The 17,463-nt window shown below is 37.1% G+C and overlaps 1 protein-coding gene across 12 annotated transcripts in view; it reads right to left on the reverse strand.

The window, feature by feature from the left end:
* The window catches only part of SLC10A7 (solute carrier family 10 member 7), a 268,939-nt gene that overhangs the window by 239,318 nt on the left and 12,158 nt on the right, over positions 1-17,463 (reverse strand). For 9 of the 12 annotated variants that reach the window (XR_014243611.1, XM_082389035.1, XM_082389030.1 and 6 more), the window contains exons 3-4: positions 17,026-17,162; positions 11,600-11,675 (exon numbers count right to left, since the gene is read on the reverse strand). Coding sequence is in view for 11 of the 12 variants with exons in the window: in XM_082389035.1 (XP_082245161.1) it covers positions 11,600-11,675; positions 17,026-17,162 (213 nt within the window). In the remaining variant the exon portion in view is untranslated. Of the gene's footprint in view, positions 1-9,499; positions 9,539-9,983; positions 10,310-11,599; positions 11,676-17,025; positions 17,163-17,463 lie in introns of those variants that run through there. The other 3 variants (XM_082389033.1, XM_082389036.1, XM_082389039.1) reach the window with 3 other exon arrangements.

Consider the following 17,463-nt stretch of genomic DNA (forward strand, 5'->3'; position numbering starts at 1 on the left):
ATTTCCAAAGTTCATAGCAATGCAGTAAAGATTATGCTTGTTTCCTTTAGACTGACAGATGCTAAGCATTTTCATATGAAAGATACATGGATAACGTAATTCTCTGTTATGAAGCAGATAATCTCATAGGGAGAATAAATTGAGAAAGCATAAAGATCTACAATTAACACAATAAAGTAGATCATATTTCACCAAGAAGTAAACAGCTTAAAATGACAGATTACCTCCTCTCATTTATATAAGTCCTTATATATTTTTTCCCAAAGTATATTCATCTAAAACAACCCTGCCTACATACAACTGGTTAAAAAGCTGAAAAAGAGAATACCCAAGATCACAGAGCTAGTTAGCGATGGGGCCAAGAGAAGAAACTAAGTCTTCTCAGATTTAATTTATTAGTATTACCATAAGTCCATGGTTTAACAAATTATTGAGAATAAGTCTCCTTTTTCAATAGTAACAACTTTATAAACACATACAAATATATATGTAACTGGCATGTAGTCAATGCACAGATAAGCCAAAGAACCTAAAAAAGGTACTTGCCCAGAATTTGGAAATGAAGTTATAAATAATCAAATTCTCTATAATGAGATACAACAAATGTGAACATTAATCAAATAAGATTAACTAAGAAAAAAGTTATGAGTGCGTTGTTGTTTAGACTAGTGTTTCCTCAAAATCACTAATGGACCCAGGGTACCTCCCTAAAAAAGGAAGTTTGATTATTAAAATGTAACTAATAGAAATAAACCAAATTATTGAAAAATGTTTTATGTTAGTCATAATATATGCAGACAATCTGACATTGAAAAAGAATTAGATAACAAATGTCCAATGTTTATGAAGAATTGTTCAAAGGACACATGGTACCTGATTGTTTCTGTGGTCTGTTTGTTTGTTAGTTACAATGGAACCCGGGGTGGCTTTCCAGGCATTACAGTTTAGAGGAAACATCCTGCAGGTCTGTTCAGTCCTCTTTATCTGGTTCTAAATTCCCAAAGCAATCTTTCCATAAGTAACTTGACTTCCCGTGCCCTTTAGTTCCCAGAGGGGGTAATCTCGGATATCTGACATGAATATTCCATGTTATGGTAAGAAATATTTATACAAAAATGTTGACGATCTATAATACAAACTAATAAACTGGGATTACCCAGTTTGTTAAATTTATTTAGACACCTGCCATCTTGTAAATTTATTTAAACCCCAACCTTCTTATATTGCAATTTACTGTTTATGTTTTAGATCACTTACTCAACTGAAAATTCTATGAAGGTACGATATACAGGAAGCTATAGTAAGTACTCAACATATATTTTTGAATGAATGAATGAATAGAGTAAATGAATGGACTTAGATCAAACTTTGACGAAGCAATGATAATGACTCAGAAAACTAGGTGATTTCATCAGTGACAAACCTCTACAATGAGGATAACGTTGATGCTTGCTTGATACGTGCCCTCACAATTTATAAGTGCTTCTGCATATGATTTCATGAGATCCTTGCAAGCAATTCTACAAAATAAGGATGCAAACACGATTGATCCTCAGAGGAGAAAACCAAGGCTCAGAGAGGTCTAGGGCTTACCTGGTGACCACTCAGACCACTAGGTGAGTAATGGCAAAAGCAGGAATCAAACACCTGCTTTGATTTCCCGGCAAGTGTATCCTTTGCTAAAAGGTCAGGTGGCCTAGCAGCTCAGGTGTGATGCTGCGCCCAGCATGTTAGGCTAGTGTTGTTTAAATACTTCTCACCCAAGATCAGGACTGGTCCTTATGTCTGAGGCAGAGCTGGACCCAAAGGTGGGGGTCAAATGACTTCAGCTATAGAAAGAAGGGCTCGGAAACAGAAATCTGGCGATGCTGAACAAGGTGTTTCAAGACCAAGTCCCTGGAAGACACTCCCATTCAGATGGGAAAGGAGCCAGGTAAGAAGAAAAGGAGTGATGAGAAACATAGGAAGAGAATTAGGAGAGAAGAGGGTCAGAGAAGGAAAAGGAAGTTGGAAGCAAATAGGTGTGGTGTCACAGGTTGAAGTCAGGTCATGAAGGATGAGAAATGGACACTGGATTTGGTGAACAGACATCACTGCCAACCACTGAGAGGACCCATTTGGTTGGAGTGGTAGAAATGGAAGACAATTTGAGAGGCTTTAAGGGGTTAAATGAGAGAATTCTAAGTTACACACAAAAATCTTGGGAAATCTAGGTATGTTTCAAGCCAGTTTTATAGCAGCTTCAAACAAACCCAGTCCACTCTTCTGAGGACTCCTAAGAATGCTAACCCAATCCAGACAATGAGACTAAAGTTAAAAGGTAGAAATGGAAGACTAGTAGGGACATGGAATTTCTTGCTGCTATTACTTCTGTTCTTTCATCTGTCAAAGAGGAAAAACTGTTACCATTTCTCTGAGAGCACAGGAGGCTGGAGGGTAGAAAGTACACATAGGCCAGCTTGCAAGAGGGCTCAACACTGACAGCCTTTTTCAGGCTGTACAAGATTGCTCCAGGAGGCCAGTAAACTCCCACTGCAAGCAAAAGCAGTGACCAGGCCCATTTAACAGGAGAGAAAGGCAAGGCACACAAAAGCCCAGTGATGGCTGAAGCTGAGACAGTGACTGACAGATCAGATTTCCTTCTCACTTCAAGTCCTCTCTCTGCTGATCAGATCTACTCTAAGTGCCTTTATAAATGTTTCAGTGAATCTTATCTTCATGCATTGGATTAGCAAGATCAACTCCCCACTGATAATGCAGAATAACCCTGAAGTGTTTCATGCCTTGCTGATCAGCCAGAAATTGAACTTTCCATCTCCATTTGGACTGTGATGATCTTGATCTTTCACCTCTAGCAAAAATCTTCTCATAGCTATAATTTTAAAGTTCGTAATGAGTGCTTCATTTGCTTTCCAAGCAGACAGAACACCTTTTTTAAATACACTCAGACTGCCATGACCTTCGTCAATGACTTAAAGAGTTCACCACATGTAATAATTTTCTTTGCTCGGGAGACATTCTTAAGTTTTCTTTGAAGAGATTTGGGCAATAACTCCATCGATGAAATTAAGCGCACGTGCGCACATACACACACACACATTTTCAACTTGTCACCTTTCTACCATACCTGAAATCAAAACTTTTCCTTAAAATGTACTTGGAATTCTGCATGACTACCAAAGGGTTCTAAAATCCTTCAGCCTGTTAACTGAAACACAATAAAAACGTCAGCTAAATCTGTTTACACTAAAAGCAACACACCAGCTTAACTCTAGACTAAGCAAGAGGACAGCTTAACGCCTACAGGAAGCAACCACAGTCCACAACCCCAAATGGAACTTGTGGCTACCCTACACAGCTGAATGAGACTGAACTCACTTGGGGTACATTTTGGTTTTTTTCTACACTAAGAAAGAAAAACAATGATTTTAATGATATGGGCCAATGCAAAGCCATTCTACTCTGTTTTGCCTACCTTTGTGAGGTTTTTAATGTGAAATAGAGGTTGTGAATAGTGTAACATGACACTGAATGTAGGCTTCTTGAAGGCAGGCCCCAGATCTTACTCTCCTTTTTTATTCCCTATGGTAAAAGGCAGTGTCTACATAAAGTGGGTGCTAAACTACTGTTGACTAGCACATTCTATTTCTAAAGCTGGATGGTGGGCACGGTGGTGTTTATTATTATGCTTTAAACTGGATATATGTGTGTTTTTTGTAGATATGATATTTCATAATTTTAAAAAAAGAGGGAGAATCCTGAGGCCCATCCACTACACATTCTAATTCAATAGGTCTAAAGTGGAGAAAAGGGATCTTTTTTTCCTAATCACCCCAGGTAACGCAGATGTGGGCGATCTATAGAATTCACTTTCAGAAAAAAAACAAAAAAAAAAAATAAATAAGCAGACCAACATAAATAACATGCCTGTTATCAGTACACTGCTATTAGTGGTGAAGGTGTTTTACTTTCCTGGTTCAAATTATCAGGCTCAGACTTAAACACAGAGAATATAGTATTTAGCATAAAATATTACTCTCAGATATGCCTGGAAATTCCTTCCTAACTTGCTCTGATTTTCCTCTATTATAATTCTTAATGCTTTTGTTTTCCTTTTCTTTTTTCCTTCAGATATTTGAAGGTAGAAATCCTTAATTACATTTCTCTCCTACTTGGTTTATTGCCCAGACTCACAAAATTTTACAAAGTTATACAGCTTTGCAACTTTACTTGGGAAGTAAGACCTCATATTTACTTCATATTTTGAGGAAGGGCTTTTAGCTGAATCCTTCCCTATCTCAGTTTGCAAAAAAAGAAATAGAGGTAAAAGGAGATAGTGCATCTTTTCCCAAACCCTACCTCTCTTGCTTTTTCATTAAACAACAGTATAAGTGTCAAATGAAATAAAAATACCTCTATAACAACAACACAAAAACCACATGATACCTTCTCTCCAAACTTAGGGAAATAATTTTCCAGTTTTTTTTTTTTTAAAGAAATCCCTGTGGTAGTTACTATAAGGCAGAAGTTACTTGAATTTAAGTACAATGATTTTCTTAGCAAATCCCATAAAGTTTAAAACCTATGTAAGGCTTTTGGGAAAAAAAAACATGTCTTTTACCACCTAACTTTACATTTGGAACAGAACTGTATACAGTTTTAAAATAATGTGTTTATACTATGTCTCCCATGTTAGAATAAAAAACATTTTGACCTATCTTCTTTTTTATACTTGGCAATGTAATTAGGACACACACACACACACACACACACACACACTACCACTATCACCACCAATTAGACCATGTCAACATCACACACTACAATCCTGCAGTTTGAAAAATTGCATTTAAAACACTGGAATGAATAAATAACAATCACAAAAAAAGAACCTAACCAAGTTTCCAATACTTAATTGAAAGTAGTTTAAAATTTAAAAGCCATGTCAGCTATACCCTTAAACAGTCTCACTTTAATACCTAAAAGATATGCTGGCATTCCAGCGTACCTGCGTTGTTATGCACGTACATTGAGTTCCCTCTGCTGCTAAAAATGATTATAAATTTTAATTGGCTCACTGAAACAAAAACAATCTAAGTTATAAAGACAGAAATTGTTTTTTAACTTTAACAAAAAGTAAAAAGGCTATTCTCACCAAAGTATAAGATGTGAGTTTAAGGGATGCAATAACTTTCAATCCATGACAAAAACCTTTCAGTAACCAACAGTTTTACAGAAAAAAGCATTTACAATGAGAGGTATGTAAGTAACAGAAAAAAAAAAATTCCTTCTAAGTTATACAACAACTTTACAAGATAAAACGAAGAGAATCATTTCAAATGACACTATTGTATCTGCATACGTCCCCAAAAATCATTAAATACAAATATGCTACACTGTCGCACATTTTAACACATGAGAGCATATGCTAAACATGTGTACAGGTATTAAAAGATGTATATATGGGGGCTTCCCTGGTGGCGCAGTGGTTAAGAATCCACCTGCCAATGCAGGGGACATGGGTTCGATACCTGGTCCAGGAAGATACCACATGCTGCAGAGCAACTAAGCCTGTACGCCACAACTACTGAGCCTGCGCTCTAGAGCCCGCAAGCCACAATTACTGAAGCCCGCACGCCTAGAGCCCATGCTTCACAACAAGAGAAGCCACCTCAATGAGAAGCCCACGCACTGCAACGAAGAGTAGCCCACCGCAACTAAAAGAAAGCCCCCGTCCAGCAACGAAGACCCAACGCAGCCAAAAATAAATAAATAAAATAAAAATTTTAAAAAAAAGATGTATATATAAGTATTTGAGGCATAAACTCAATGTCAATAAGTTTAATAACACAAAATCTGGAAAGAAAAAAGTTTTCTTACATGTATAAACACTGCAAAGAATGGTCAGCTGGAAAGAACAGTGTAACATGGAAATATGCCCCAGTAATTTTCCCCCCATGCTAAAATCCATGTGGGTACATAGCCGCTGTGTGTGAGACAGAGCAGACAACCATGGTGAAGTAGAATCGAAACCTGCACCTAATGGCACCTGACACTGCACTCAGCTTTTGGATCTTTTCATTTACATGCACCAAAAAATTCATTTTCTATCCTTAGATTAGATTTTTCCGATATATGATACAAAAGATTAATCTTCCCTTACACTTATTTCAACAAAAGCCTATATTCGGTTACCTTATAACAGTATTTTAGAAAACCATGAAACTTAAAATTATCTAATATTTTTACCTACAGATCATTTTCTTCCATAATCTGACATAAATATAAAATAGTCTATTCACTGCACATCGGAAGACATGACCAAAATGGACTTTGAAAGCTTCATTTCTGAAGCTCAGTGTTCAATATTTATGAAAAATTGTGTCTTATTCCCCAGGACTTCAGAAATGCTTGACAGGGCTTCCCTGGTGGCACAGTGGTTAAGAATCCGCCTGTCAATGCAGGGGACACGGGTTCGAGCCCTAGTGCGGGAAGATCCCACATGCCGTGGAGCAACAAAGCCCGTGTGCCACAACTACTGAGCCTGTGCTCTAGAGCCTGCGAGCCACAACTACTGAGCCCGCATGCCTAGAGCCTGTGCTCCGCAGCAAGAGAAGCCACCGCAATGAGAAGCCTGAGCACCACAACAAAGAGTAGTCCCCACTCGCCGCAACTAAAGAAAGCCTGCACACAGCAACGAAGACCCAACGCAGCCAAAAATAAAAATAAATAAATAAAATTTTTTAAAAACTGACAATCATGAAGCTGCACAATATAAACATTTAAAGAACTAGACCAATGATGCTAGAAAACAAAGGAGATGTTCATAAATTCAACATTATTAACATGCAACATTAATGTAACTAATTTAAATATCTACTGGGGAATGAACATATAGATACAATTTCAAATGTTATATGTTAATGTCAAGAAAATGAGTGAACTTTGAACTTCTGCCAAAAGTCATTTGAGAAAGAAAAGTTTTTTAAGGGAATCACATTAGAAAGAAAGAGATAAATGACACCTTTAAACTAATTACCATTAGTCTCAGATATACCACAGGAGACCATTTCCTCAGATTCTTTCAAGGCAATAGAAAGATAATCATAGCAGGTGCTAATCCAAGACTCCAATAACTTCTCTACCTCACTAATTATGTGGCAACTGAAAGAATTACTTGGCATACTGAAACGCTGGTTAAATCCAACTATCTGCCAATTCCATTCCTACACCGAGAAGTTAAATGTGGCTTAGAGAAAACACATATCCATGATGCCTGGCTTCACTTTAAATGCATGGCTTGATTTCAGCTGGGTCCTTGGTGCTGCCTGGCAATGCTACTATCTTCTCCATTTGACTCACTCTCCCCATCTACATGGCAATTCCACATTCTCTCCTCTCATCTCGAACATTAATAGCACTTATCCCCATCATCACTCTCTGCTGCTGAGAAAAAATGAAAGTCATCAGAAAAAACTCCCAAGTGTATCCTTTCTACCCATCTACGTGGATCTATAGCCAAGCACTCTGCCTTCCCTCCTGTTATTATGAATAAATGGTCCAAGCTCCTACTGAAACTCATACAACCCAATACCATTGTCTCCCACTTGATCAAATAAACTACTCCAGCACTCTCTCTTAAATCCACAGCTTGCTCTCTGCTGTACGATTTTCATCATGATAGAAATACACTATCCTTTCTGCATTAAAAAAAAATATCTTGACCCTGCATCTCTCTCTAAATATAGTCCCATTTCTCTATTCCCTTTTATCACAAAGGACCTCATAACAGTGGTCTAGACCTCCTGTCTCTAATTCTTCTCTTCCTGTTTTCCTTGAACCCACTCTACAAGCTTTTGCCCCTATGCTCCACCAAAACCACCCTGGTCAAGGTTACCAGTAACCTCCACATACCTTAATTCAATGGCCAATTCTTGGAATTAATCTTACACAACTCACATCAGCAGAATTTGATACCGCTCATCATACCCTCCTCCTTCAAACCCCTTCTTCACCTGGCTTCCAGGATACCATGCTCTCTTGTTTTTGATTCAGTCTCACTAATTATACTCTGTTGCCTTTGCTGGTTATTCCTCATTGTCCTGACCTCTTAATGTTGGAGGGTGCCAGGACTCAGTCCTTGAACCTCTGCTCTTTTCTACCCATGCTCTCTCCCTAAGGAATCTCATCTTCAATCTTGGCTTTAAATACAATTTATTCACTGATGACTCCCTAATTTATGTCTCCAGGTTTAGGCCGCTCCCTCAACTCTCAACCCCTGTATCTCTAATTGCTCACTGACATTTTCATTTGGATATGTAATAGGCATCTTGACACATCAAAAAAATAAGCTCTTGATCTTTACCATATGGCTGACATTACAAGTGTTCATCAACGTCCAGCTCCCCTCCCCTTCAGGGCACAGGAATGACAACCCATGATAAGGCCACATGACTTGTTCTGGCCAATGTAATGTGAGCAGAAGTGCCATATATCATTTCCAGCCTGGACATGAAAAGCCCATTGTGATTCTCCAATCTCTCTGTTTCCCTGCTGTGGCAACTGAAAATGTTTTGTGTGCCATCCAGATGGTGTACTTCAAGACATGGAGCCTCCACCAACCAGGCTTCCTTAGTGATGGCAAAGACCTTCCCACTGCCCAACATGGAACAGGTACCATTAGCAAGAAATAAACTTATATGCTTAACAAGCCATTGAGATTTTGGAGTTCTTAGTTATCACAGTATAGCCTTGCCTACCCAGACTAAATACCCCCCAAAAACGTCTCTCACATAGTAGTCTTTTCCATCTCAGCAAACTCCATCCTTTTAGCTGCTCAGTCAAAAACCTTGAAGTCATTCTTGACCCCTTTCTTTCTCTCATATCCCACATCCAATTCATCAGCATATCCTGCATCTTCAAAATACATACAGAATCCAACCACCCTTTACTTTTTCCACTACCATTCTGCTCTTCAAAAGACAAACACAAACTGGGAGAAAACACTTTAAAAGCATATAGATAAAATGAAGGGCTTGTATCCAGAATATATAAAACTCTCCAAGCTCATCAATAAGAAAACAAAACACCCAATTTTTTAAAAAACAAAATTTTAATAGACATTTCCCCAAGAAAGACATGGATAGCAAATAAACACATGGAAAGATAAGAATGCTCACCACTATTAGTCACTGGAAAATGCAAATTAAATTAAAACCACAATGAGATACAACTACATACATATTAGAATGGCTAAAATTAAAAAGAATGACAATACCAAGTATTGATGAGACGTAGAACACTGCAATTCTCATATATTGCTATTTAAAATGTAAAATGATACAACCACTTCAGAAAATACTTTGGCAATTTCTAAAAAGTTAAACATACACTGGTGGTAAAAGAAGAGTGTTTATATATTGACAGATATGGTCCACTCCAGAAGCTGTTTATAGATGACTTATATTTATTGGTGATTCTTCCCTTGGCTGAAAGGTGCTAAAACATACACCTATTAGATGATCCAGCCATTCCACTCCTAAGTATTCTCAAAAGAAAGAAAGTATATGTCCACTTAAAGATTTGTACACAAACGTTCATAGCCCAAAAGTGGAAACTGCCCAAATGTCCATCACCAAGTGAATGGATAATCAAATTGTGGCATATCCATACAAAACACTACTATTCCGCAATAAAAAGGACTGAATTACTAATACACACAACATAGATGAATCTCAAAATAATTATGCTGAGTAAGAGAAGAAAAGGAAAACAAAAGAGTACACACTGTATGATTCCGTTACAGTAAGTCCCCTACATACAAACAAGTTCCATTCCAAGAGCGCATTCGTAAGTCCATTTGTTCGTAAGTCCAACAAAGTTAGCCTAGGTACCCAACTAACACAATCAGCTATATAGTACTGTACTGTAATAGGTTTATGATACTTTTCACACAAATAGTACATAAAAAACAAACACAAAAATAAAGAAAACATTTTTAATCTTACACTACAGTACCTTGAAAAGTACAATACTACAGTACAACAGCTGGCATACAGGGGCTGGCATTGAGTAAACAGGCAAGAAGAGTTACTGACTGGAGGAGGGAGAGGAGGTGGGAGAGGATAGAGCTATCAGCAATAGGAGATGGAGGGCAAGGTGCAATTTCACTCACGCTTGACATCGATGGAACGCACGTTCGCATCTTTGAAAGTTTGCAACTTGAAGGTTTGTATGTAGGGGACTTACTGTATATAAAACTCTAGAAAATGCAAACATCTATAGTGACAGAAAACAGATCAGAGGTTGCCTGGGGAAGATGACAGGAGGGAGGGATTACACAGCGGTACAAGGAAACTTTTGAGGGTGATGAACACGTTCACTATCTCAATTGTGTTGATGGTTTCCCAAGTATATACATATGTCAAAATGTTAAATTGTTTAAATTTGTGCAGTTTATTGTATGTTGATGATACTTCAATAAACTGTTTTATAAAAGGAATATAGCAGGTACTGAATAAAGTGACTAAAGATGAAAACAGATGCAAAGAAAGCAAAATCCTAAGAACAAATTGCAGTGGGAACATTTATATCCTCCTTCATTCAATAGTATTCTTTTCTGAATGATAAAATATTAGTGGAAAAGGAGGAATAAGCTACTACAAAGCAGAGTCCCTCAGTATAAAGTCGTAGGGTCTTTCAGCCAAGAAAAACCACCTATAAGTAGCTCCCGAGATGGACAACTGCCATCCCAATATATAAGCACTCTTCTTTGGCCACAGTTTCCTAGTAGTTGAATAATTTCTTTGAACTCATCTTAGAAACCTGGCCTAATTTCTCCTTTTTTATATCATCTTCATTTGCCATTAAACTTATATTGACCCTTTTTCCATGAATTTAGTTTGCTACAAATTTTTTTTATTTTTATTTTTTATTTATTTATGACTGTGTTGAGTCTTTGTTTCTGTGCGAGGGCTTTCTCTAGTTGCGGCAAGTGGGGGCCACTCTTCATCGCGGTGCGCGGGCCTCTCACCATCGCGGCCTCTCTTGTTGTGGAGCACAGGCTCCAGACGCGCAGGCTCAGTAATTGTGGCTCACGGGCCCAGTTGCTCCGTGGCATGTGGGATCTTTCCAGACCAGGGCTCGAACCCGTGTCCCCTGCATTGGCAGGCAGATTCTCAACCACTGCGCCACCAGGGAAGCCCTTGCTACAAATTTTTTAAGAACTAAGGAATGGCCGTAGTGGGTGTCCTCAGTTCATGAGTCTCGGATGTGAAAGTCCCTTGCCTTGGATTCACTGTCTTCTGTCTCCTCATTTCCCACTGAGGTAGAAAAATCACCATCTCTATTTCATTCACCTCCCTTGCTCTTCTCTTTGAAATCCTAAACTCCACTCATTATTGTCAATTTTAGCATCATCCTAATACATGAATCCACCCACTTCTTTCATAAGCTGCTCTGGTTATGTGTTTTCTGTGACATGACTCCATCATAAAATAGAATAGAATAGAATAGAAAAGAATAGAATAAAATAAAATAAAATATAAAATAAGAGCATAGCACCCACTTATGTTTAAACAAAGTTAGCCCTGTGACTTACCTCGTTTCCACCAACTGCCTTGGTTAAAATCACTGCAGAAGACACAGGGGGAGGCATGCAACCTACTGTCTGCAACCTGAAACAGAAAAAAATAAGCAACTATAAGTAGGCTTTTGTTTTCAATTATAAATAGTTTTCACTACATTCATTCTAAAATAGCAGAGCTGAGTAAATGAAAATAGGAGAACGTTTACTGATGCACATGCCCTTTTGAGTTTAGACAATTCTATATGAGGCAGCGTGGCTTAATAGAAGCTCTCACTCCATTCCACAGACTTGGGTGATTTTATTTTTTAAATTATTTAAGCTCTTATACAATTCAAAAAACAGTCAGGTTATGGTGAGTGTAGTCATTGAAAGATAACCAAAATGGTTAATCATTTGGTAAGTGTATATAGTCAGTTATTTTCAGGTATCTTTTCCTTACATTTTTTATAGGAAGGTTTTTGGCAAAAATAAAACTTTAAAACCTCTTGCAGATTCTTTTCCATATAACAGCAATTCTCAAACTTTCATCTCATAAAAGACATTTTCATGCTGTTGTAATATCATTATAAAAATAGGCATGACACAATCATGTACTTCTTAGATTCAGACCCTATAGAAAATTCTAGTGTCTATTCTAAATTTGGTTTTTATTAAACTATGTGTATACTCCCAAGATCGTGACAAGAATTCTATTCTCTTAGTTTAGAATAGAAAACACATTGCATGACAAGCAAATGAAATTATGAGTAGTAAATCCAAGTATTAAAGATAAAAAACATTCCTCAGCATTCATACAGAATATATATTCTGGGGACAAAGCCCAACTAAAGTGGAAAGTTTATACAAGGAATCAAGGACACAGAGTATCTGACTAATATTTTGAATGTAGGATCACAGGTCATTTTTATTCACTTTTGTAATAATATATTGTCTAATCTTTATGCAATGAATTTATATTGGCTCTGAAGTAAGAAAAAATAAAAAGTTGTCATTAATTTTTGACTGAAAACTTAAGAAAAAAACTTATAGGGAACTTCCAGTTCAATTCACTTTAACGTGGTCTTCTTTTAAGGTCTGTGTTCCCAAGTGATGAAGTAGTCTATCTGATTATGAATTCCCAATCTCTGAGCCTTCCTTGTGATCATTACCATCAACATCACTAATATTACTGAGATTTTACCATCTGTAGTAGATACTGTTCTAGACACTTTACTCATTTATTCCTCACAAGTATTTAAGATAAATACTATTATTATTCTCATTTTTCCAAAAACTGAAGTTAAGAAAGGAGTTAAATAATATGACCAAACTCACAAAATCACCTATCTTGGGTTAAACTTTTATTCTGTAATGCAGGGCTGAAGCCTTACCATGGCCTACCCCTCCAGGCTCTCTGCCTTCTGGCTTCTCTACCACCAATACAAGGAACAGGTTCTCTCAGGTATTTTCAATCTAACTTTTTCAATCTTTCCCTCTCATCTGGCCTCTTCCCCTCTATGTACAAAGAAGGAGAGTTCTCCATATCTTAAAAAAAAAACTCTAAGATATATACTGAATACATATACTTTCTACAGGTAGGACACTACACAAGGGTATAAAAAAAAGTATAAGACATCATTCCTGCCTTCAAGGAGGCAGAATATTCGACACACAAATGTAGGTAACTAACCTCAAAATTAGTACTGTTGCCTCCTCAGGATGTAATCATACTTTTTCCACTGTGGCTCACTGTTGTGCTCTACCTCCATGACCCCAAAGCTCATTCTCTCTTTACTCCCCTGGAATCTGACTTATGCCCCTTCTAGTAAAAGCAGTAACCTTATAAGTAACCAGCAATCTCTCAATCATCAAATCCAACATCCTTTTCCCTATATTCATTCTCCTTACCTCCTTGCTTCTCAAAGCACTCTATTCTCTTGGTTGCCATAGTACAGTATCATTCTAATTTATCTCCTGTCTTTTAAACCAGCCCATTCAAGTTTTTTCCTGTCTTCTTCTCAATATTATTTGCAAATCTGAATCTATATGAATACTTACAAATTTCTATTGCTAACCCTAACCTCCATTCCCAAATCCATAGCTGCCTATGACTGCCACCATAAGCAAAACATGTCTAATGTTGAATTTATGTATTTTCTAAGAAATCAATTTTGCCTCTCAATTAACCTATTTCTGCCAATGGGACAGTTTTTTTTCCTAATGATCCAGTCTGAAACTTTGGAGTTAAGTGGAGCTCCACTCACTCTTAACAAACCAAACAATCGCCACAACCAACTTTCCATTCTTTTCCACGACTGTTGTCATCATTCCCCTTCAGATGCTTTTCGCCCAAGTCTGGACATTTCTAAACGCTTACTCAGTGCTCTCTCTACCTTCACTCTTTCTCTTTAAAACAGCAAGGTAAGGAGTGTGTGCTCAGAATACATTTATCTCAGTGACTTAAACAGGATCTTGATGTAGAAGTCGGCAATTGCCTCCAGTTAACATACTAAGTGTGTACTCTCAAATTGGGAGGGGAAGGGAGAAAAAGTGAGTGAGGAAGAGCTTTCTCTAAGTGAGGTAGACTAAGTTTGTACTCCATTAAGTTTAATATCCTGAGCTGAGAATTGTATGCTTTTTTTTATTTAGCATACTGTGAATACAAACTCTACTCTGCTCTGCTTATATACCCAGGACAATACTATCAGATAATCTTCTTTAATGACCATTTTTTAGCATGTGGTTCTCTTGTTTAGCACATTTAAGAACTCTGCATCATCTACAGATTCAAACTCAAACTCCTCAGCTCAGTAGTTCCAGTCTCTTGCAACTTGGCCTTAAGGAAACTTTTTATCTTTGTCTCCCACTAATGCCTCATGTTTTAATTCTCTTCTTTAGGAGTACACAACCCCTGCTGAACCTCTTCCCCTTTAACTGATTACACCACTTATCTAACAAATCATATGCTGCCCCATTTTATTGGTTACTGTTTTATACATATGTATATATATCCTACCTATCCAACTAAATTGTAAGTTCCCTGAACACAGTGAAAATGAGTTAATATCTTCCAATTTCTTGAGTGCTCTATACAGGGCAGATACTTGGTAAATACTGGTTCTTTATATGCATCATACCTTGTTGCTCTAAAATGATGTCATCACATTTATGTAGCATTTTACGCTTTCTGGTGAAATTTTATGTTCATTCTCTCAAACTCAATCTGCCCAAAACAGCACTCTTGATTTCCTGCTCTCGTCCCAACCTATTTCTCCCCCAGCTAAGAAAATGATGCCGCCAATCAGCCAGTGGTTCATACCCTAAATCCAGACTCCTTCCTGGCCTTCTCTCTCCACAACCTATCCAGCCATGGATACTGAGAGCTCTAATTTTAAAATATATCCTCCATACATCCATTTCTTTCTTCTGAGCTGCTCCCTCATCACACTAGCCTCCAAGCTGGTCTCCTAGTTTTCTCTCAGGCTCTTCTACTATCTATTCTTCATACAGGAACTAGAAGAATCATTTGCAAACATAAATCAGAACCATATTACTCTCTCATTTAAATCCCTCCTGTAGCTTCCTGCAGCACTCAAAATAAAAACTGAATGCTTTACAAGCCTACAAGGCTCTGCATGACCAGGGTCCTATCCATCTTTCCAACCCCAAGTCACATTATTCGTCCTCTATATCATTAGGCTTTGGCCATCATTTTCACTTTCCTGACCCTAGAATACACCAGGCTTGTTCCAGTCCTTACACATTTTGTTTTCTTTACCTAGAACATTCTGCCCCCAGAACTCTGCAGTCTAAATTAATCACCAGCCTGTCCCCTCAACCATCCATATCACACAGTTTTACTTCAGATCACTTATCTCTATCTTGATCATCTATTTACTTATTTATTGACAATCACACCTAGAGTGCCCTTGACATGCAAATCTAACTTGCCAATTTTGTTCACTGTTGTTTCTCCAATACCTATGATAATTCCTGGCATATAGAAGGAGCTGAATAAATGACTTGAATAAATGAATGAATAAGTGATCTCAATTGATATCCCCACAGCATTACTAAGCAGGCAATAAAAGTATGATTATCTTTACTTTATACACAGGGAAATTGAGGTTCAAGACTATTCAATGACTTTCCTCAAAGTCACATAGCAACTTAGGGACAAGGTCAGAGTGCAATCTTTAGGCTTTAAGTTCAGTGTAATAGTTGTTATACCATGATGCTAAAATGTGGTTAGTTTTAAACCACTTCAAATAATTTTTAAAAATCATTAAATCCTTTTAACAAACATGGCAACATTTTAAATGGGAGAAAAGATTCTAATAAAAAACTATTGCTCTATTTACAACAGTCAGGACATGGAAACAACCTAAGTGTCCATAGACAGATGAATGGATAAAGAAGATGTGGCACATACATACAATGGAATATTACTCAGCCATAAAAAGAAACAAAATTGAGTTATTTGTAGTGAGGTGGATAGACCTAGAGACTGTCATACAGAGTGAAGTAAGTCAGAAAGAGAAAAACAAATACCACATGCTAACACATACATACGGAATCTAAAAAAATTTTTAAAAAAAAAGAACCTAGGGGCAGGACAGGAATAAAGATGCAGACGTAGAGAATGGACTTGAGGACACGAGGAGGGGGGAGGGTAAGCTGGGACGAAGTGAGAGAGTGGCATGGATATATATACACTACCAAATGTAAAATAGATAGCTAGTGGGAAGCAGCTGCATAGCACAGGGAGATTAGCTCGGTGTTTTGTGACCACCTAGAGGGGTGGGATAGGGAGGGTGGGAGGGAGACGCAAGAGGGAGGAGATACGGGAATATACATATACGTATAGCTGATTCACTTTGCTTTACAGCAGAAACTAACACACCATTGTAAAGCAATTATACTCCAATAAAGATGTTAAAAAAATAAATGAAAAAAATAACATGAAAAAAAATCTATTGCTAATTCAATTATCCTATCAAACATAAAACAGAACAAGTGAAAAAGTAAATGTTTGTCCCCTCTATATATTTTTTCTTTCCTATGCATTTTAAAAACACATATTATAGTCAGTCAGTATCTGTATACGTTTGGTAAGATATAGAACACAAAAGGTAAAGCACCCAATTGACAGCCTACATTACACACATGCACACAGACCTTACATCCTGTAGTGCCTTCCATTTTTCTCCCAACAGAAAATTGTCTCTCCTAGAACCTTATCATTTAGCAAGAGTGTATATTTTAAGATTCTTGTTATAAAATTCTTTAATGAAGTTCCTTGGTGAAACACTATCACTTTAAAGAATAATAATAATGTTATAAGTGTTTTTATTTCCTTATATGACACATAAGCCCTTTTGTGTATAGTTGCCACAGAAATAATAATGTTACTAAAGATACCCCATTAAAAGTGGACCCTTCAAAATATTTAAACATACCCTTTTAAAAGCCATTCATTGATGGGTGTGATTGACAAAAGCTGAAGAAAAAGCCATATTGCTGCTGGGAAGAATGCAAGTGTAAAGATCTGAATAAAAAGATGTAGTTTTATATGCACCAAAGCACTTGTCAGCTCCTGTGAAAATGAAGGACACAAAATAACAAAGGTAAGAAAACTATTTCTGAAGACAGACTGCTACCAAAACAACATCACATGAATTAGGTTTTTTTAAAATTGAGATATAATTGACATATAACATTATATTAATTTTAGGTATACAACATGAACATTCATTGTGTATACTGAAAAATGATCACCACAATAAGTCTAGTTAATATCCATCAATGTGGAGTTATTTCATAGCTAAAATTTTTACCTATAAGCATATGCATAAGAGACAGACTTTAAGAAAAAAAAAGTTGTTCACGATAAAGTA

The sequence above is a fragment of the Balaenoptera borealis genome (assembly GCF_965194805.1).
Source record: "Balaenoptera borealis genome assembly, chromosome: 4".
Taxonomy (NCBI): Eukaryota; Metazoa; Chordata; class Mammalia; order Artiodactyla; family Balaenopteridae; genus Balaenoptera; species Balaenoptera borealis.